The 21,660-nt window shown below is 33.7% G+C and overlaps 1 protein-coding gene across 2 annotated transcripts in view; it reads right to left on the bottom strand.

The window, feature by feature from the left end:
* Positions 1-224: 224 nt before the first annotated feature.
* The window catches only part of TBC1D23 (TBC1 domain family member 23), a 59,645-nt gene continuing 38,209 nt past the window's right edge, over positions 225-21,660 (bottom strand). The window contains exons 11-19 of one of the 2 annotated variants that reach the window (XM_043593959.1): positions 19,814-19,984; positions 17,527-17,569; positions 15,720-15,829; positions 11,943-12,082; positions 10,506-10,550; positions 6,902-6,990; positions 4,444-4,579; positions 2,714-2,908; positions 225-1,888 (exon numbers count right to left, since the gene is read on the bottom strand). In XM_043593959.1, coding sequence (XP_043449894.1) covers positions 1,807-1,888; positions 2,714-2,908; positions 4,444-4,579; positions 6,902-6,990; positions 10,506-10,550; positions 11,943-12,082; positions 15,720-15,829; positions 17,527-17,569; positions 19,814-19,984 — 1,011 coding nt within the window. In that variant the 3' untranslated portion in view covers positions 225-1,806. The remainder of the gene's footprint in view (positions 1,889-2,713; positions 2,909-4,443; positions 4,580-6,901; positions 6,991-10,505; positions 10,551-11,942; positions 12,083-15,719; positions 15,830-17,526; positions 17,570-19,813; positions 19,985-21,660) is intronic. The other variant, XM_043593960.1, reaches the window with a different exon arrangement.

Here is a 21,660-nt window from a genome sequence, read left to right as displayed (position 1 = left end):
TTATTCATGTGGAATTTAATGTCATTAGTTTTAAACTAACTCTTTCCCCCTCCCTATACAGATGAACACAAACAGGAATCTAATACTTTCAAACTTAAAACCTGAACATTAAATTCCACTGAAGGATAGTCCTCAAATTTCTAATTTTGTGTTATCTACACAGATTTGCAAATGGGGGCGGGGGGAGGGAGGGAGAGGGAGAGAGATTGTCATTAAGAACAAAGTTCTGAGCAAATTGTATTGGTTTATTTACAATTGTAATTTTATAAACAGTAACACAAACATCTTTACATTAATATTATGAAAAAAGTCCCATGGCTGAAATGGGCAAAAAATGGAGACTTCACGGCATTTGTAAAGGGGGCACCAAAAAGAAAGAAAAAAAGAAAAGAAAAAGAAAGCAACACAACCGTTGTGGGTAAAGTCATAAATATAGTATGCACCAGGTGCAATTTCACGCAAATGTCTTCAACCACTCAAGAAACTGCTTTTATTTAGATATTAGAATAAAATATCTTGAACTATGTTGCCTGTTATTCACTTGATTTCCATTAAGTAAATTAAAATAACTGGCTATAAACAGTGTACATCTAAATATTTTTCCTATAAACCCCTTAGAGATAATCCATTGCGTTTTAGGACATAGCAGATTGTTAGGATTTGCTACTTCCCAAAAACACTTTATAAGGAGTCCTTCCATAGCCCCAAACATGTTCCCAATTTCTCTCACCAGATGTGTCTAATATAGACCTCAATAAATTGAGAAAGCTGCAAAGTAAAGCAGATCACTTTTTAGTTCTGTCAGATTAAGAACATAAAAATAGTTTCGAACCACTGGAACAGAAGACAAAAACCAAAGAAGAGTAAGAAATTTCAGAAAGAGCTGATAAAACAATTGTAGTTTATATAGCTCTCTGATTATTTGGCTTTTATTTAAGTGGATATTCGTTGTGGTCACAGACCATAATCTCAGTAAGGATAAATCAATGTGTGCACAACAGCTGTTCTGAAATATCCCAAATCAAATACTCCACTTGTAATAAAGACCAATGACATTTTTATAGATACAACTCTGTCCCCCAAATGTTTATTTTAATCTTAATACGCCTACCTACTTATAATTTTAACCGCTCCTTAGAAACCAGTAGGATGAAGTTTAAGATCTGAAGCACTCAGTGTTCAAATCATTAGCTAATGGGAAAAGATGATTTAGAGACTGATACTCCAACATTTCACTAGCTGGACTGCATTTCTGGGTTGGCTGGAATCTTTATCTGCTTCGTTAAAAACATTTCACATTTTTTAAGAACAGAAACAGCAAGCTAATTATTAATCTATGTAATACTTTCAGTTTCTGATACTGCCAAGTGGATAAAACTAAATGTAGCAATTAAAGGGGTCTCTTCAACTAATTCTATCTCTAATTTTCAGTGAAGACATTGCAAGTATATATGTGCATGGATGTTTTTAAATCTGAAAGTGATGCATATTCCCTTTTAAAACACAGCTCTTCAAAACAGAACTGCATTCTGTACCCTTAGTTCACAAGGGTAGAGGGTCAGTTACCTCAAAGTCATTTAATAACTGACCTTTATAAATCATTTTACAAAACCAAAAATGCAAAAGAAAATTTAAGTAAAATTTTAACTGTCTAGAAATTGATTATAATAATTTACACTTAGACCTGCAATTCAAGCACCCCCATGAGCAAATGAAAGGTCTTCTGTTAGTACGCAATCTGGAAAGTATGTCCATGTTTCTTTCTCTTGGTTGCCTTAATTTCTTTTGAAATAATTCTCTCTTATATTAACTTTCCAAAGCATCCAAAACTTTCATGATCTGTTGTTTAATGGCTTTAGTAGCATCTCCTGCATTTGGAATCAAATACCTAAGGGGGGAAAATATACATATATATTAACATAAATTGTTTTCCCTTCAGGCCTCAGCTTAGGTGACACTTCCAATGCAAAGCTTCCCCTAACCTACAAAGCCAGCAGACATACCCTCATATTTACTCCCCATAACTTATTTCAATACATACATGAAAGCATATTTTGAAAGAAAGAAAATCTAAGTGTGCAAGCTGGTGACTCTTCATAGCCAAATGGAAGGAACCAGAGATCTGGAGACCAGAAATGGAGCTCCATTTGGTCCTGTCACAAGCAAGGTGTGAGGATTTGGAAGTCATTCAACTCCTCTGGGCTTCACATTTTTATAGGATTATAAAGATGGTTTAGTTTCCAGATAAGTGAGGTCCTATGGCCCTTGATGCCCATCCATGAACTGTTTTGTCACGGGTCCACAATAAGATAAGGAGTTTGTGCCAGATTGTAAATTAAATATAACACTCAGCACGTTGCTTACTTCATGGATATTTTTTCAAAAGAAGAATTTTTTGATGAACGGAAGTAGAAACACTGACTTATATTCTGAGACAAGCTTCTTATTTGATAAACCAGCATTTAGTGCAGCAATAGTATAAGGACCCTTCTGTCAAAAAGTTAATGAAATTAGCTATGAAACTTACTGAAACCATGTGTTAATAACTAATTGACATATGATTAAGGGTATGGAAGAAAAAGGTAAGCAAAGAATACTAATTAAAAGTGGCTCAAGTAGCCTATGCCACCATCTATTCTCCAAAAGAGAGAAACAGTGTTTAATAATGAACTAATTCAATAATTCAGATAATACCATTCTAAGAAAATCTTACCTTTCAATTGCCAAGATTTCTATTCCTGAAGCACTGCTATTTCCATACTTGAAAGTAATTAGCTCAGGATGCTTTTTTTTAGATGTAATTTTAACTACGGAATTTAGTGCTTGTCGAGACTGTATATAAGCCAATCCTTTCCGTGAAAGAATCTCCCTTAAACAGTACATGTGTGTTGCAGTAACCAACAGATGACTTAAGAGGCAAAAAAAAAAAAACATTAAACAACAAAAAGAATTTTAGACACGTCATGCAAAACAGCTGTTACTTCAACCAAAAAAATATTCAACTCCAGATGAAATTACTTTTGAATTAAAATGAATCATCTATAAACAAATAAACTACCCAATAAAAGTTCTTAATTTTCCTTTAGTTGTATGGAAAATTAACATTTTATTAATAGGAAATCCTGTAACTGTTTAAGAGCAAAGTTTCTATTTTATGTAATAAAAAGTACAATACTATTAGAAATCATTAAAATAATATTTTTAGAATCTATTCTATATGGTATATGGAATACAGTCCTTTTCAAACTTTTTCACAATACTGCCTATATTCATAAACTACTCTCAGTCACTATACCATAGTGTATACTTTACATCAAAGACCACTAAGCAATAGTTGGGCTGCCTTACGTATTTTATAATATTCTGTAACTGGATCTTGAAGGTAAAATGGGCATGGTGTTATTAACACACCCCCTCCCTGTGTCTTAGCTCACTTTTAATGTAATGCAATGATATACTCATACACATTTATGTAATACAGTAAAATCTTGGATTGTAACTTGTTCAGTGAGTGTCCCAGAAGACGAGCAAACCTTTCTAATACATTTTAACTTGATAAATGAGCGATGTCTTACGAGTAGTACATGATGCCAAACATCAAATGATCGCAACTGAGCCAATGGTTCCTGAAATTCGCTTTGATACACGAGTGCTCTGGATTACAAACTTGTTTGCAGAACGAATTATGCTCGCAAACCAAGGTTTTACTGTGCAGTAAAACTATAAAAGTCCAAAACGCAGGACACTCTGCAGAATACACAGCCTAGCCTCAAAAGATTCATTCATCATGCAGAAAAGGGGAGATGGTGGTAAGGCAGAAGTACTGTTGCACACCGGCTGAAACTAAAGAGACTGACAGGCAAATACAATGCAGGAACCCTGACTAGCTATTGGATCAAAAAGGAAAAAATGACTATAAATAATACTTTGGGGGCACTCTGAAAAATCTGAGTGTGACATGTATGTTAAATGATGTTCATTTTAAAGTTTTTAAAGAGTGATAATGCTATTTTAAAAAAAGTCATAATGCTATTGAAGTTGTATAAGAGAATGCTCATATTCTTGGGAGATTTACACTAAAGCATTTTTGGGGCTTAAGGGTCATATCTGTAAGATTCTTCTGAATGGCTTGACAAGAGAGAACTGTATGTGTATGTGTGTCTATAAATAGATATATAAATAGATTGGAAAAACACAAAAAGAAATTAAAATCTGGTGAATTGAGAGAGGCTTATAAAGATGTTCAATGTACTGTTTCTTCAACTTTTTAGAATATTTCAAAATAAAAAATTAGATTAAAAATATTTTAAAAATCAAGACACATAATACAAGTTGACAAAGGAAAATTATATCTTATTGTACTTAAAGAAAATTTCTCCTGTGGTTAAGTTTTTTATTCCCCAAATTTAATTTTACTTCTGAAGAAGGCATTTAAAAAAGTACCTAGGAAACATGTGTCCACTTTCTTTCACTTCTTTACAAGGAAAATGATGCTTGATGTCTGGCTTGTTTATCCAAGTCTGAATGTTTACAACCTCTTTTCTGTCATCATCTGACATTGAAGAGCTGTCAATTTCATCTGAAAGAGTTTAAAGTGTTAAAAGTGGGAATTACCAACTTTAAAAATGAGACATTCCTTAATAGCTGGGGGAAAAAAAATGAGTATTTTAAGCATACAGGTTGGGGGAAAAGAAAAAAACAATTCAAATCCTGTTTACTATGTTTCCTTATGCCACTGGCATAATACAGAAATATTATGAAGCATTAGGCTACATGGTAAGAAAGTCAGGTGAAAATACTAAGAATACCCCGTAACACTGTGTGTCAACTATACTTAAATAAAAAATAAATAGGGGACCCTGGGTGGCTCAGTCAGTTAAGCATCCGACTTCAGCTCAGGTCATGATCACATGGTTTGTCGGTTCGGGCCCTGCGTTGGGCTCTGCGCTGGCAGCTTGAGCCTGGAGCCTGCTTCAGATTCTGCATCTCCCTCTCTTTCTGCCCCTCCCCTGCTCATGCTCTGTCTCTCTCTTTCTCGAAAATAAATATTTAAAAAAAAATTTAAATAATAAATAAATTAAGTAAGTAAGTAAGTAAGTAAGTGTGCCTAGATGGCTCTGTCAGTTAAGCACCCGACTTCAGCTCAGATCATGATCTCACAGTCCGTTAGATGGAGCCCCACGTCGGGCTCTGTGCTGACAGCCCAGAGCCTGGAGCCTGCTTTGGATTCTGTGTCTCCCTCTCTCTCTCTCTGCCCCTCCCCTGCTCACGCTCTGTCTCTCTCTCTCTGTCAAAGATTTAAAAAAATAAAACAAAAAATAAATAATGTAAATAAATTTTTTAAAGACTACACTGCCTGAGGAATTTCAACTTTTTTGCTTTATGTAACATGACTCTAATCTATGTCTAGACTATAGAAAGATGGCTAAATTGTCCAATAATAAGCATCTATCTTGAGGGCAAAGATGTTAGAGTTCTTTTTCTCTCGCTGTTTTTTGACTTTAAGAAAAACAACAAAAATCCATCCTTGGATAAATAAGTAAAAATCTCTACAGTAGCAGTAACATTTATATAAATAGTAGACCTTTCAACTGTATTCTTCTGCAACTGCTTCTTCACTCTGAACACTGTAAAATTTATACATGTTGATACACATAGCTCTAGTGTTCTCATTTTCATTACTGTACAATTTCCCAAATACAAATATATGCATAAATATATGACACATGTATGTATACTATAATTTATCCATCCATTTGCCTCTTGGGAATTAAAAGAGTTGAAATGAAAGTTATTAAAGAAAGGAGCCGAAATATTCAGGGACAGACTGATAAATAACAGGAAGATAGCAACAAAAATAGAAGGGAGTGGAGAAAAAGAAACAATGAGAAATAGCACACAGAAAATTTCATTTACCTCAATGCAAGTTTTTAGGAAGGTGATTTTGTAAATATTTATTAAAATGTCAAATGTGGCTCCCTATAATGTATTAATCTTACTGCTAAGAATATAGCCTCTGTGTGTACTTACAAAAGTTCAGATAGTTATGTATAAAAATATCTATTGCCATTTGAAACAAACAAAAAACCTGAAAAACTACCAGTGTGAATTTTGAAAGACTGATTAAATAAATTATGGTGTGTTTATGTGATAGAAAGAGAACTAAGGTGGAATATGGGCTGAGATGGAAAATATACAGCATGTATTACTAAGTAGAAAAAACAAGGAGAAATTTGGGAAGGTTTTTTCTTTTATTTGCTACATTGATTTACTGCTTTATTTTTTCTAACCCAATACACAGATTAACATTCGTTATTATTACTTAACCAGGGTAATCTTGGCAGCAGCATTATGAAGCAAACTAATAAATAATTTTTTAAAATATAAAGACAACCACAGACGATGATACAATTTGCCTGGTACAATATCCCCACCTTGTGGCCTTTTAGAATATTACCTCGAATTTAAAAAGGCTCTTTCCAGATGTCTCCATTTTGGAATTCCTTGAACTTTAGTCCCACAGCTCTCAATCTCCCAGGTGGGTGGATCAAGGGGATTTAAATAAAATCCCATGGATTTAAATACTATTTCAATATGGATAATTCCCAGATCAGCACCACGTTATTAGACCTCTCTTCATCTAAAGACTCCTATAATCAAATGCCTACTCAGCATTTCTGCTTGAATTCTAACAGGCATAACTTAAGAGGTCTAAAACCAAACTCTTAGGAAAAAAACTAGAAAAAACTTAGGAAAAAAGAACAGACTCTCCAATCTCATCTACAGAATTTCATTGTGTCTTTTTTTTTTTTTTTTTTTAAGTTCAGCTAGTCTCAGAATGATCTCTATAGTCATTCCTGGTGCCTAAGGAAAGCATCTACAGATAAGTGTATTACTACACCTGTGTCGTATTCTTCTTCATCCCCAATGCTGAAAACAGGCTTTACACCACGGTAAGGCTTGCCCACTCTGTCACTGCTGCTCACATGCCTATATTCAAAGAATTTTAGAGATGAAATTATCACATTAAGAAATTATCATTTTTACCAAGTATCATTTGAATATTTATACAAAATGTATACATTCTTTGTTCCTCACCCCCATATACCACCCAGCTTTAGAATAGCTATCTATGTTAAGGAAACTGTAACAAGATAGGAAATTATGTTAGCAAAAGTGGCAGAATGTCTTGACAGGCTGAATGTTTTCAATCTGTAAAAATTAAATTTTAAAACAATTTTATTATTCATATTAGAACTAGTGCTTAGATCTGTGTAGCTTTAGGGAAGTCGTTTAACCTCTCTGTGATTCTATTTTCATATCTGTAAAGTGGTAGTTAACAACAGTACCTACCCTTCAAGGTTACTGTGAGAATTAAATTAGTTAATATTTTGTAAAGCTCTTAGAACAATGCCTGGCATCTAGCTAGTACTATGCACATGTCTGTTAGGTAAAATAGATTATGGAACTGAATACTCCAATTCTAGGAGGGGTGTTAAGGTTTTCTTATATGGGGCAAAAATTTTGGGGGATTTTGGGGGGATATAAAATGGGATTTTTCCTCCCATTTTTTTAAATCATAGTTTCAGTTGTACAGTATGATTCAACAATTCTATATATTACCCAATGCTCACATTATAATCCTCCTTTTTTCTTTTTACTATTACTTTTGCTTTAATAGAAACTAACATGCTACTAGTTCTTTTACATAAATGTAAATAAACCATGAAAATTAATCTGCCTTTCTTTTTCAAGTGGCAGAAGCATAAACAATAAACTTGATTAGTTCTTGCAGGAAGTATAACCTCTTTTTACTATAAAAATTTATACCTCAGTACTTTTCAGGTAATCTCAAACAAACCAAGAAGAAAAATTAAAATATTTCAACAAAATACATGTTTTTGTGGAAAAAGCACTGTATATTTGTAAGATAAAGGTTCCATCAAGATTATCTACAATGAAGAAAAACTGGCTTACTTTTATTTATTGATTGATCATATATCAAGAGATAGTCCAACATGGAAAAAATTGGGGTTACACGTCTTTAATCTTAAATTCAATTTTTCCAGAATATAGAGATAAAATATGTATTTTAAATAATACATATCATCAATCAAAATCTTATCATAACCTAATTTTGTTCAATGAGGCTTACTTAAATCCTTACTTCTCCCAAAACATTCCTCAATGGAACACTTACTAGAAAAACCAATGAGAGCTAAATGTATAACATTCTTTGGGAATTATAAACTAATCAATACATAATTTACAGTTTAAGTTAAATCATAAAATCATTTTATGTTAAAACATATCTAATGTAAAGTTATCCAGTAAATTATCAAACTATACTCATTAGACAAAGTGAAATAAATAATTCAAATACCTATGAAACTCAGAATCAGCCTACTTATAAAAGACAAAGATAATACAGCTTTGTCTAAAAATACTTTAGTGCCATCTAGATTATAAAAATTTATGATTAAATTATTGGTTCTCTCCTGACATTAAAGCATAATTAAACCGATGTAACGTTGAAAGTAACAAGGATAATGTTTATAGTAAATGCATGAACCAGAATTCAAGTATGCAAAGTGAAAAGTTTTAAAAAAACTAATCATTATTGATCTACATTTATAATACAAGGCAGTTTTTATAAAGATTGCTAAAGATTACTGGGTTATTCTTAAATATTGGCTAAAAATTAATGAAATTTGGGGCGCCTGGGTGGCTCAGTCCATTAAGCGCCAACTTCAGCTCAGGTCATGATCTGGCAGTTCGTGGGGTTCAAGCCCCATTTCAGGCTCTGTGCTGACAGCTAGGAGCCTGGAGCCTGCTGTGGATTCTGTGTCTCCCTCTCTCTCTCTGCCTCTCCCCCACTTGTACTCGGTCTCTCTCTCTCTCTCTCTCTCTCTCAAAAATAAATAAACATTTAAAACAATTTAAAAATTAATGAAATTCACTGTACTCTTTTTAAAAAGCAGTATATTTATACTTTTTTAGTTGAAGTAATAACAGAAATATCTATAACATATTTTGACCAGGTTCTAATTTATTTACTGAGCTCAGAAAGAAACCCAATTCTAACTTTTCACTAAATTCTATTTTCAAAATAGATATATTTACCTGTAGATCAGAGAAAATAAGTTAAATTTTTATAAATTTAAGAATTTGGGAGAAAACCTGGGAGTTAAAATTAGACTAATTCAATGGTCCTATAACAAGAAAAGGTAGAAAGATGATTCACAAACATTATAATTTTAAAAGAAGCAAATGCCTTTAAAATAGTCTCAGGTAAAACTGTAATAGAAGCTCTGTAATTGGCATTGTGCAGGAATAGTTACAGTAAATAAAAACTCTTACCACTAAGTTAACAGTGAACTAGTGCTTTTAAAAATGTTACTTCTAGTCACTGAAAACATTGAAATGACCAAAGAAAAATTCAACTCCATAATTCCAAAGCTTAATTTATATTTAAAATACAACTAGAATTTCTTTTAAAATCTCCATAGATATTGCTCTAATTGATATTCTAATTTAAACTGCTTAATGGGGCACTTTGGTCGCTCAGTTGGTTAGGTGTCTGATTCTTGATTTGGCTCAGGTCATGATCTCATGGTTCTTGGGATTGAGCCCCACATTGGGCTCTGCACTGACGGCATGGAGCCTTCTTGGGATTCTCTCTCTCTCTCTCTCTCTCTCTCTCTCTTTCAGAATAAACTTAAAAAAAAAACTGCAGAAAAATGCTGTAGGTATAAAAACTACAAAGCTATATAAAGGTATTAAGTTAGTAGAGTTCTTCTGTGCACCCTAATTGAAGGTTCAGTAGATTTTTAAACTTTAGACTTCTATAATCTAATGACAAGTACCACATGTTACTAGGGACAGAGAAGGGATGGATTATACATTAACATGTCCACCATGACCTAATTTCTTTCATGGAAAGCTAAAGAATTGTGGTTCTTTGGAACTGATTTAGATATGTGAAGTCACCAACCTAAATATACAAATCTAATTAAGAAAAATCTTTTAAAAAAATCATAAAATTACATAATATACTTGAATTAACAACAATTTTGAACTATGAACAATGCCCTTTGTTAGGTGCAATAATACTCTATACTGTTAGGGCAGGAAATAGAAATACATGATCTCCAATGCTAACACTCTGCCAACTCTGAGACTAATTATTTTCTTTGTTTCACTCCTCTCTTTCAGAATAAAAACTGCAGGTTTTATGAAGTTCTTGGATTTGAATGTACTTGATTTTCATCTGAGGAATGGGAGATATAAAGAAGCATGCAAGGAAAAAAAAATTAAAATGATCAAGCCAAAAAACAAATATAGCTCAATCAATATCACACACTCCTAAAAGCAGAATAAGAAAAATTCAGCATTTGAAAACAGCTGCATCAAATTTAAGCCAAGACAGTGTGAGGCTTATAGACAGCATGAGGCATGCTAAAGAAAAGGATGGTCCCGTAAAGCTGCTCTACTCATTGGCTTACCGCTCTGTACATGCTCTGTCTGGCCAAGGAAGATTGAAAGACATTCTATAGCAAATTGAGGTAGAGGACAGAACAAAATGATTATTAAAAATACAACAGCTTTAAAACAAAAATACAGTATAATCACTTTTTCTAACCCAGAGCATACATTATAAAGAAAATGTTTTGATCATCCCAAGTACAAAGAAAAATGAAGAAAAGCCAGTTTCGAGTCAGAGTTATCACTTGTTCATTTTAAAATAAAATGTTAAATGTTCATGCTACCAAATGTAGCAATAGTACTCTAACCCAGAATGTACTGAAAGTAAAAAAGTTATAGGCTTTTGAGAACAGACATAATTTTAATGAGCAAAGAAGACTTTCAGGCTTGATAAAACACTTTAATATTATTTATGAGTTGACCATTTTAGGCAGGTACAATTTTTTTGGATTTGTGAAAATAATCCATTCTTCCTTGCTATTTACTAAATGGGGGAAAATGTACTTTTGTATGCATAGGTACTATAACTAATAAAGTAACAACAGTAAATTCCTAACATTCAATTCTTAAAGTCAAATATTTCAACTTTCCTAGGATACTGCAAAATAAGAAAGTGAAATTAATATCACACATTTTCAAGACCAGATCTGCTTAGAAATAAGTTTTATGCTGGAATTATTACATTAGTTTTGAACTGTACAACAAGAAAGATGAATTAGACTAATATGTGGAGGAGAAAACATTATGGACTCTCAGTTCCAATAAGAAACACTGTAGCAGACATTCTTAAATTTATCAAACTGTGTCCTTCATTTGTAATTCGTGGGAAAACAGATGTCACTTATATTCTGTGGACAAAATTCTATGAAGAGCTAAACTCTTAAATTTAAGAAAATGGGTTTCTGGGGCAACTGGCTGGCTCAGTCAGTGGAGCAAGCATCCAGGTTGTGAGTTCGAGCCCCATGTTGGGTGTAGAGATTACTTTAAAAATGAATTAATTGATTAATTTTAAAAAAGAAAGAAAGAAAATAGGTTTCTGCTTTATTTAGCATGAACAAATTTTCTAGGTTATAAATTCCTGGAGGAGGAGAATAGTTTCCTGCTTTGAGATTACTGCATTTAGTAGATGATTCCCATCCATCTGACATGTGGGAAGCAGCTACTATATGAAGAATAATGCATATAATGGCATCTTAATATTTTTTTTAATGAATGGCATAAAAGGGCAGAATCATTATTAGAGTTTTATTCTGAGCAGTAGGGGAAGAGAAATCTTTGCAGTCAAATGTTATAGCAATAAAGGACATCTTTGCAATTACAATGAAAACTGAAATTATCCAATTAAAAAATGTACTTTATGATTCTTTTCTAGAACATATTCAATTCAACTATCATTTACTATTAAGACACATGTCTTTAGTTACCCATCATAAACTCATACCATATAAGCAACTCACCGGTCCACAGGAGTTGATGTGTTCTCAATAAAACTGATAACTTTTTCCCTGACATTAACAGATTTCGTCTTCAAAGCAACAGTCATTTTATTTACTAGTGATTTCATTCCTCTATCATTTGAGCCATTAGAAGATTCACCCTAAAAAAAAAAAAAAAAAAAAAAAAAAGAACTTACTAATGAATTAACTGTTCTCCTAATGACTATCAGACACACTACTGCTAAAGGTTATCTAGAGGTTATGGACTGAATTGTGTCCATATGTTAAAGTTCTAACTCCTAGTTCACCTCAGATAAAGACTGTACTCAGAGATATTAAACTAAGGCTGAGGTCATACAGGTGGGCCCTAATCCAGTATGACCGGTGTCCTTACAAGAAGAGAAGGAGACCACATACACAGGACCATGTATATCCAGACAGACCAAAAAGGCAGGCATCTGCAAGCCAAAGAGAGAGGCCTGAGGATACATAATCAAACCTGCCAACCCTGTGATTCCAGATCTGCAGCCTCCAGAACTAAACAAAATAGACCTCTGTGATTTAAGCCAACTACTTGGTTGTATTTCGTTATGGCAGCCTTAACCAACCAATATACTAGGTAAAACCATTTTAGGGATGGGAGTTAGAAATGAAAAATGCGGATGTATGTTGTACATACAAATGTGTAAAGTCTGAAAATACCTTCCTTACTCAATAAAAAATTAAGTTACTGACCTTTTCTTAATTTCAATCATAAAATGTAAATCAGCAAATGTATAATCAGAATATCACTCATGTAGCTAAATTTTTAAACATTTATTCCTTGTAAAATTTTGCTGTTTAAATATTTTCACTTAGACCTTTAATTTTCTCAAGAAAACTATCCTTATGTACCTAATATAACAGATATGAATATAATTCTTAAAATGTTTCATGGAATTGCTCCCATATTCGTTAGAGGGCAAACTGGCAATAGGTGTCAGTTTAAAAGTGTGCCTATATTTTTTTTTACTTATATTTTTAGAGAGAAAGAGAGTACACCCATTTGAGCGGGGGAGGGGTACAGAGGAGAGAGAGAAATCCAAGCAGGCTCCGTGCTGTTAGTGCAGAGCTCAATGCAGGGCTTGACATCAGAACGGTGAGATGATGACCTGAGCCAAGATCAAGAGTCAGATGCTTAACCAACTGAGCCACCCAGGCGCCCCAAAAAGTATGCCTATCTTTTGCCCATTAATTCCTCTTCAGAACTTAAGAGAAAGAAATAATTAGAAAGCACTCTAGGACTTCAGTACTGTTGGATGGAAATTTATATAAATTTTTTAAAAATGCTTTAAAAATTTTTTTTAAGTTTTTATTTTACTTCTAGTTAGTTAACATATAGTGTAATATTAGATTCTGGTGGACAATACAGTGATTCAATACTTCCCATACAACACCCAGTGCTCATCATGACAAGTGTATTCCTTAATCCCCATTACCTTTTCTTTTAAAGCATTTTAAAATGTTAGAAAAAGTGGTGAGAAAAAGCAGAAAATAAATCTATATGTACACTCTGATCACCATTTTTAAAATAAAACACTAAAATACATATGCATTAAAAATATTTGAAGTAGGGGCGCCTGGGTGGCGCAGTCGGTTAAGCGTCCGACTTCAGCCAGGTCACGATCTCGCGGTCCGTGAGTTCGAGCCCCGCGTCGGGCTCTGGGCTGATGGCTCAGAGCCTGGAGCCTGTTTCCGATTCTGTGTCTCCCTCTCTCTCTGCCCTTCCCCCGTTCATGCTCTGTCTCTCTCTGTCCCAAAAATAAATAAAAACGTTGAAGAAAAAAAAAAAAAAAAAAAAAAAAAAAAAATATTTGAAGGAAATATTTCAAAGTATGAAAATATGAATAGCAGTTGTTTTCTTTGATCTTTCATACTTACATATGATGCTAAAATAAACATGTCATTTTCAAGTGAAATAAATCATTAACACAAAAACTACATTTCTATTTCCATATCCAAATTTGAAATTAAATTAAACTGAATATAGAAATTAAATTATTTGGTATTTTTCAATATAACACATCTGTAAGACAGTTTCTTTAACAGCCTCAATCATTGTTTTTTAAATCTGAAGAAAGAAACTTGAACAGAATTACTTTCTACATTGTGGGTGGCATTATAAATTAGAAGAATGTTGTTTTTAAGGGCCATTTGATAATAATGCAGAATTCAAGAATCCTGATATGTAATCTTTTGATCAAGTTATTGTACTTCTGGGGCCAAATAATCATGGCATATGTACATATATAACTACAAAAATTAATCAGAAAAAGATAATGTTTATAACACAAAAAAGACAAATAAAGGCAATGAAAATATTCAACAACAGGGAATTGAATAAATTATAATATATTACAGTGGAATACTAGCTATTCAAAATAAAAATATGCAAATGTTTATTAAATAGTGATCTCACATGAAGAGCTCTTAGATACCAAGAAGATTAAATTGAAAACCTACTTCTTAGAGAAGCCTTATGTGCTGATAATTTGACAATATGCTTTGACTTATGTGGCTGAAGATAAACTGTAATCATCTAATGAATTACAATTTTATAACAACTGCTATTAAATATGTGACAGGTACAATACTATACATATACTTGCACATTTAATCCTCACATCACTGTGAACAAAGTTCTGTTATTATCATCTCTGTTGTACAGATAGAGAAACCAGAGCTGAAAAGGTCTTACTGATGATCATGACAAAAGTTAGGTTGTGGAGATAAAACCTGAATACCATTAAGCCAGACCGGTAAACCTAAGCTAGTAATAACAATGACCTGTACTATAGTTTCCTTCTATTTCTGTTTTTTCTTTTTAATTTTTTTTTCAACTTTTTAAAATTTATTTTTGGGACAGAGAGAGACAGAGCATGAACGGGGGAGGGGCAGAGAGAGAGGGGGACACAGAATCAGAAACAGGCTCCAGGCTCTGAGCCATCAGCCCAGAGCCTGACGCGGGGCTCGAACTCACAGACCACGAGATCGTGACCTGGCTGAAGTCGGACGCTTAACCGACTGCGCCACCCAGGCGCCCCCTATTTCTGTTTTAAAGAATGATCATTAGGTAGATGTGGACCCTTACTTGTTAAGAAAATGATTTGATGACATTTAATTCAACTGACATAAAATATTCTTGAAAAAGCACAAAAGACTTATTGCCCAATTATTTCCAAAGCAGCACAGAAAAGTGAATTTACCAACTACAGCAAAACCTTGCAGTAACATACATCTCTTTAACTAAAAATCAAATATAATGGGATTGGCAATCAGTTCCTGTCTTCTGCCTGGCCCATTCTCAAATATGCATGGACTGAAGTTATGATCATGTACATTTCTGGTAGGGAGGGGTATAGACATGGTCTGCAGGAGATGTGACTGTAAGCCTCAGTATTCTTCTGGCTCATATTAATTGGGAGATTCCTAGAATGAGATCACTTGAGAGTCCCAGCTAGTCACAGGACTCAGTATTATCTCCATTGACATTTAAGCTGGGGCAGAAAACTGTCACTAGATGACACCGAACTGCAGCTGGACAGGGAGAAATTTGAATTCAGCAAGTGGACCTCCAGAACTCCTGGCTAGTTTAGCTGTGCCTGTTCCATATAACATTAACCATGCAATAACAAGACTCCTCACTATATGTGTTTGAAATATTTTGATTCCATTTCTGTTACAGTGAGAGCTTAATAGTTAGTCACATTATCTGGGCATTTATCCAAATATGGTGACACATTCTACACATACACTTACATCAACAGAAGAATTGATACTGCTCCTTGAGCCTGAGGTACTAGCAATCCAATGGCCATATCCATTTTCTGGTCCATCCACATTAATATCCGCCAGGTGCTGTTGCAGTGCTTAAAATAAACAAGAAGGGGAAAAAAACAACTCACATATCAACCCCCTTTGGAAAGATTCGTTACCAGAGAATATAATAAACATGTCATGGCTGAATGAAAGAGGATACAAAGACGTAATTACAGGTATTTTTTTCTGCACTTCAGTAATGAAGGACTCTAAGCTACAGAAAGCCGCCTTCTTCTCCTTCTAAAGCCCTCTGTACAACTACAGTTTTTCTTAATTGACAATAACTGTATATAAATTTGATGCTTTCCTCTCTGGAAGTATTAAGAGATAATCTCAGCAACATTTTTATGATATAAAAAATTAAAACCTATGGTGGCTTTTGTTTTACCATAAAGAGATATCAATTAATCTTTCCCATAATAAAGAAGGCATTAACTGCTATGAAAAGAGAGGTTATTCTTGGAAAAGAAATAATTCATAATTAGAAAAAAGCTTCTGGAACCTAGACTATACCATAAAAGACTGCTTTTCAGACACTTTTGATAGTAAGTTTAATAACCAAGTTCTGTATCACTGTCAAAATTCCTAATAAACACTGGGCCTAAAGGCCAATACTTGCTTAACACTATTAAAACAACCCCATTTGTAGATCACTCTGGGTATGAGCCCCAAAGATTGTGAGTTATCAGGCCATGATATACAGGAAATCATCATAATCCTTGTTAATATCGACAAAGAGGAAAAAGATCCTAATCTGTAAAAATTCTAAGTTATAAAACAAGAAGATTATATTAGGTCAGAACTTAATCCTTATGAGACTCTCATGATTCAAACTCAATTCTATTACTCAACAAATTTTAATTTGATTTTATTATTAAAGGCTCTTTATTTCTTGATTGAAATATATTTGACCTATAACACTATGTAAACTTAAGGTGTTTAACATGTTGATTTACATACTGTAATATAATTTCCATTTCAGCAACAGTTAGTACCTCTATCAGATCACATAATTACCATTTCTTCATGGTGGGAATAATTAAGATTTAGTCTCTTTGCAAGTTTGGTTATGATAATACTGTTGTCTACGTTCACTACACTTACAGTACTCTAGGACTTACTCATCTTTTAGTCACAAGTTTGTACCCTTAAAAAATACAATTTGCAAAAAAGACAGGCTCTTTTTAAATCTTTTTATCCTGACCTAATCCTTCATAAATTCTCAAATACTTGCTTGCAGAGATTTTCTGTTATTTTACCATCCTGGATTGTCAGATATTGGTCTGAAGATTTGAAAACATCAGCTTATTTGTTTTATTCCATTCAGCCAATATTTTTTTAGCAGCTAATACTTTCAAGTATTTCAAAAACAAAATAACAATGAAACAAGCAAAGAGTATGAAAAGTATTCCTCTTACCCATTTCCCAGTCCTATCTATTGCACCTTCTCCACAAAGACAAATCATGTAGACAGTTTTTCATGCCTCTTTACAAAAATACTTTTTACAAATACAAGCTCATTAAACATATCTACTGAATTAGTCTTCCATTAAATATTTGCTCATTTCAATTGTCTATTATGTTTATCTGTTATCTATATGTCCTGCTGGCTTTCCCTTTTCTGAACATACAGAATGTCTGAAGAGAGAGTTTATCCACTAACTAATCTGGTCACTCCCAATCAGCTCTGGTGATATAATTTCCTCTGAGAAATGGAAGCAAAGCAACAAATAAATTAAATCCTTACCCATAAAGCCTCCACTGGCAATGCTTACATATTCTTTGTTTTTCTGTAGCAAAAATAGAATTTAAATTATTCCAAAATGCAATTTAATCAAAACCTCTATAGCCCTATAAACACTGACACATGTTACACATAGTTACATATTAAGTTTCTGGACTTTTTGTTTTCTTTGACATCTGGGATGCTGGTATAGAGAGATACATACATTTACCTTGTATACTGTAAGGTCTGGCGCTTGGTGGAAAGAAGGAGACAACTTCATGGCTCCTATCAAGACTGTGATTTTATCTGTATTATAGTTCCAATAATATAATAACAAGTCAAACTAAAATCAGTTAATTGTATTTTTAGATATAATTAGAGTGATTTTTAAAAGATTTCAAAATATGTTGTATCTTTTATAAAAAGGAAATATAAAAACAATTATTCTAGCTAATTATGAATAAAAAATAATAGATTGTTACCATTGTACAAACTACTATAAAAATTAATGGATCTAATGTGCACTGACAGAGAAAGAGACAAAAAAGAAAGATATGGGCAGTACATACCTCCTGACCAAAGTTCACACCACCCAGGACTTCCTGTCCACCCCCCCTCCCAAAAAAGTAATCTGATCAAGTCTCTAGATCTAATTACCAACTTAGAGGAAATACCAGGGACAGAACCTGATAAACACCACCATGTGAATGCAGTTAGCAAAATCTAGTATGTGGGGGACCCACTATAAGATAACGTAACCAGTTTTTCCAACAAATATCTGCAAGGAAAAAAAATTAGGAAAGGGAACCTATACATTAAAGAGATTTAAAGGATGTCAACCAAGCAGAATGTCTTGTTTTGGATCCTGGGAAAATCAGAGAAACTTGAACAATAGGTAGGTTTTTTTATAATAAAGTATAACGACAATGTGGTTTTATGTCTTTATAAAGAGTTTATATGGTTCAACTCTATGTACTCTTGATTTTGTTTGAAAATTTCCATGATAAAAGTTGGGGGAAAACTTTCTAAAACCACATCAAGAACTTGAGTTATAAAAAATAAGTTCACAATATTTCAAATTCTTGCCATGTGATATGTTAATGTTCACAATCTATAGTTTACACCAGAGCATTTTTAAAACAGGCCAATTAATTTGTAAGTAAAATGAGTCTGAGACCCTATTTTTGTTATTTTGTGTAAGTTTCTAAAATCTCTCCTTTAATAAGGTATAAAATTATCTTACAACCCTTCCCCCATATACCTTGTTCCTTCTCGTGTTTTGTCTTTTAAGGATTCTTTCCTTTAGACTTACTTTCTCAAAGCAGATTCCCAGTAAAGTACAACATGAACAGAAATGGATCCAAATTTAGTAACTAGTGCAACACCATGCCTATGGTCTTGCTAATTCCGTAAGTCAGGGTCATATAAAATGAAGACTTTAATGTATAAAATACCAAAGAATACCTAACAATTATTTTTATGAAGAAAGAGCCATCACTGAGAGAGGTTTTGTAGAGAAGATAGAGGAACAGGCTGCATAAAATCACTGATACAAATTAGACAACATTCAAACACAAAAAGGAAAGATGGCCAAGTATAATGAATAAATATACATGTATATTTATTCTATTTCAAAGTAAATATATTAAACTGAATTATGCAGTTACTGTAAAAAGTACTAGGGAATGAACAGACATAAACAGCAACCCAATAGAATAATCCAGAAATAGATCCTGATGCACTGAGGAATTAAAAAGGTGGTATTTCGGGGCGCCTGGGTGAGTGGCTCAGTCAGTTAAGCATCCAATTTCGGCTCAGATCATGATTGCATGGTTCATGAGTTCGAGCCCCATGTCGGGCTCTGTGCTGACAGCTCAGAGCCTGGAGCCTGCTTTGGATTCTGTGTCTCCCTCTCTCTCTGCCCCTCCCCCACTTGTGTTCTGTCTCTGTCTCTGTCTGTCTCTCTCTCTCTCAAAAATAAACGTTAAAAAAATTTTTTTAAGGTGCTATTTCAAAGTGATACCACAACTGGTTAACTATCTGGGAAAAGATTTTTTTTTTTATTCCTACCTCACTTATTACACAAAAATAAATTCCAGACGATTCAACACTTAAGCATAAAAAGTAAATCATAGAAACTAAGAAAAATCTCAAGAAGTCCTTTCTTGGCAAGACAGAAAACCTGTAAGGTGTAAAGAAAAACTTCATATAAATTTGACAATATAGATAACAGTACAAATTAACCTATGAGAACTTCCTAAAGATGATAGCAATAACCAAGCAAAACTGAAATAATCTGTCAACATACCTGTAAAAAGTGTGCCAGGACCATGTTCATGTACATGTCTTCTTCCTCTCTACCACTGCCCATAAAACAGAGGTGCTCCCCACCAGCAATGGAGCCGGATTTGATGGACTGCTTCTGTGCTTCCAGCAAAGATTTTACTGACTGTGCAAACTCAGATGGATTCTGGAGCATCTAGACAATTTTTAAAAACTAAAAATGTGGTAAACTTGTGTTTCACATACATTTCCAAATTTAAAATATTCTTCCAGACAGAAAATATTTACATAGCTACCATGAAAACAAAGGAAAAAAAGGCTTGGAAACAATCAGCAAAACTAAAAGGCAACCAACAGAATGGGAGAAGATATTTGCAAATGACATATCAGATAAACGGTTAGTATCCAAAATCTATAAAGAACTTATCAAACTCAACACCCAGAAAACAAAGAATCCAGTGAAGAAATGGACAAAAGACATGAATAGACACTTCTCCAAAGAAGACATCCAGATGGCCAATCGACACATGAAAAAATGCTCAACATCACTCATCATCAGGGAAATACAAATCAAAACCACAATGAGATACCACCTCACACCTGTCCGAATGGCTAACATTAACAACTCAGGCAACAAAAGATGTTGGCGAGGATGCGAAGAAAGAGGATCTCTTTGGCAATGCTGGTAGGAATGCAAGCTGGTGCCCCCACTCTGGGAAACAGTATGGAGGTTCCTGAAAAAACTAAAAATAGAACTACCCTACAACCCAGCAATGTCACTACTAGTCATTTATCCACAGGATACAGGTGTGCTGTTTCAAAGGGACACATGCACCCCCATGTTTATAGCAGCACCATCAACAATAGCCAAAGTATGGAAAGAGCCCAAATGTCCATCGACGGGTGAATGGATAAAGATGTGGTGTGTGTGTGTGTGTGTGTGTATATGTATATATATATACACACACACACACACACACACAATGGAGTATTACTAGGCAATCAAAAAGAATGAAATCTTGCCATTTGCAACTATGTGGATGGAACTGGAGGTAATTATGCTAAGTGAAATTAGTCAGAGAAAGACAAAAATCATATGAATTCACTCATATGAGGACTTTAAGAGACAAAACAGATGAACATAAGGGAAGGGAAACAAAAAGAATATAAAAACAGGGAGGGGGACAAAACAGAAGAGACTCATAAATATGGAGAACTGAGGGTTGCTAGAGGGGTTGTGGGAGGCGGGATGGGCTAAATGGGTAAGGGGCATTAAGGAATCTACTCCTGAAATCATTGCTTCACTATATGCTAACTAATTTGGATGTAAATTTTAAAAAATAAAAAATAAAATTAAAAAAAAAAAACAAAGGGAAAAAGGCTCTTGTAAATAAAATCCCTGGGATAAGAGAAAATAAATGCATATAAATGTACCTATAATACATCAGAACAAAAGTTGAAGATTCAGAGAAAGATGAAACATGCAAAGAAAATATGCTAAGAAAAAAATCTGGTTTGTTTCTTAAACAAGCTATGGTGTCATTAGGTATCATGACAAGAAAAGTTTAACACTGAGTGAAAGGGTCCATAGCTAAAAACAATACATTGAAACAAGGTATATTTTTTAGTTTCCACTTATATGGCAAACAATATACTTCTTAGAAGGCAGTCAGAAATAGTAGAAGCCAATTTATTTATTAGCACTACTCTAGGTACATGAGTTAAAAGGACAAAAAAAGTTAATTTCTTTCCTTCAAGGAAACAGATATGCCAATAACTTCAAAAATTTGTTACAATGTTACAACAGGGCTACATAAAAAGCACAGTGACGCTGCTCCTGAGCGACTTGTCAGTTAGGTGTCTGACTTCGGT

This window comes from Prionailurus bengalensis, chromosome C2, assembly GCF_016509475.1.
Source record: "Prionailurus bengalensis isolate Pbe53 chromosome C2, Fcat_Pben_1.1_paternal_pri, whole genome shotgun sequence".
NCBI classification, from domain to species: Eukaryota; Metazoa; Chordata; class Mammalia; order Carnivora; family Felidae; genus Prionailurus; species Prionailurus bengalensis.
This window is presented reverse-complemented; position numbering and strand designations above follow the sequence as displayed.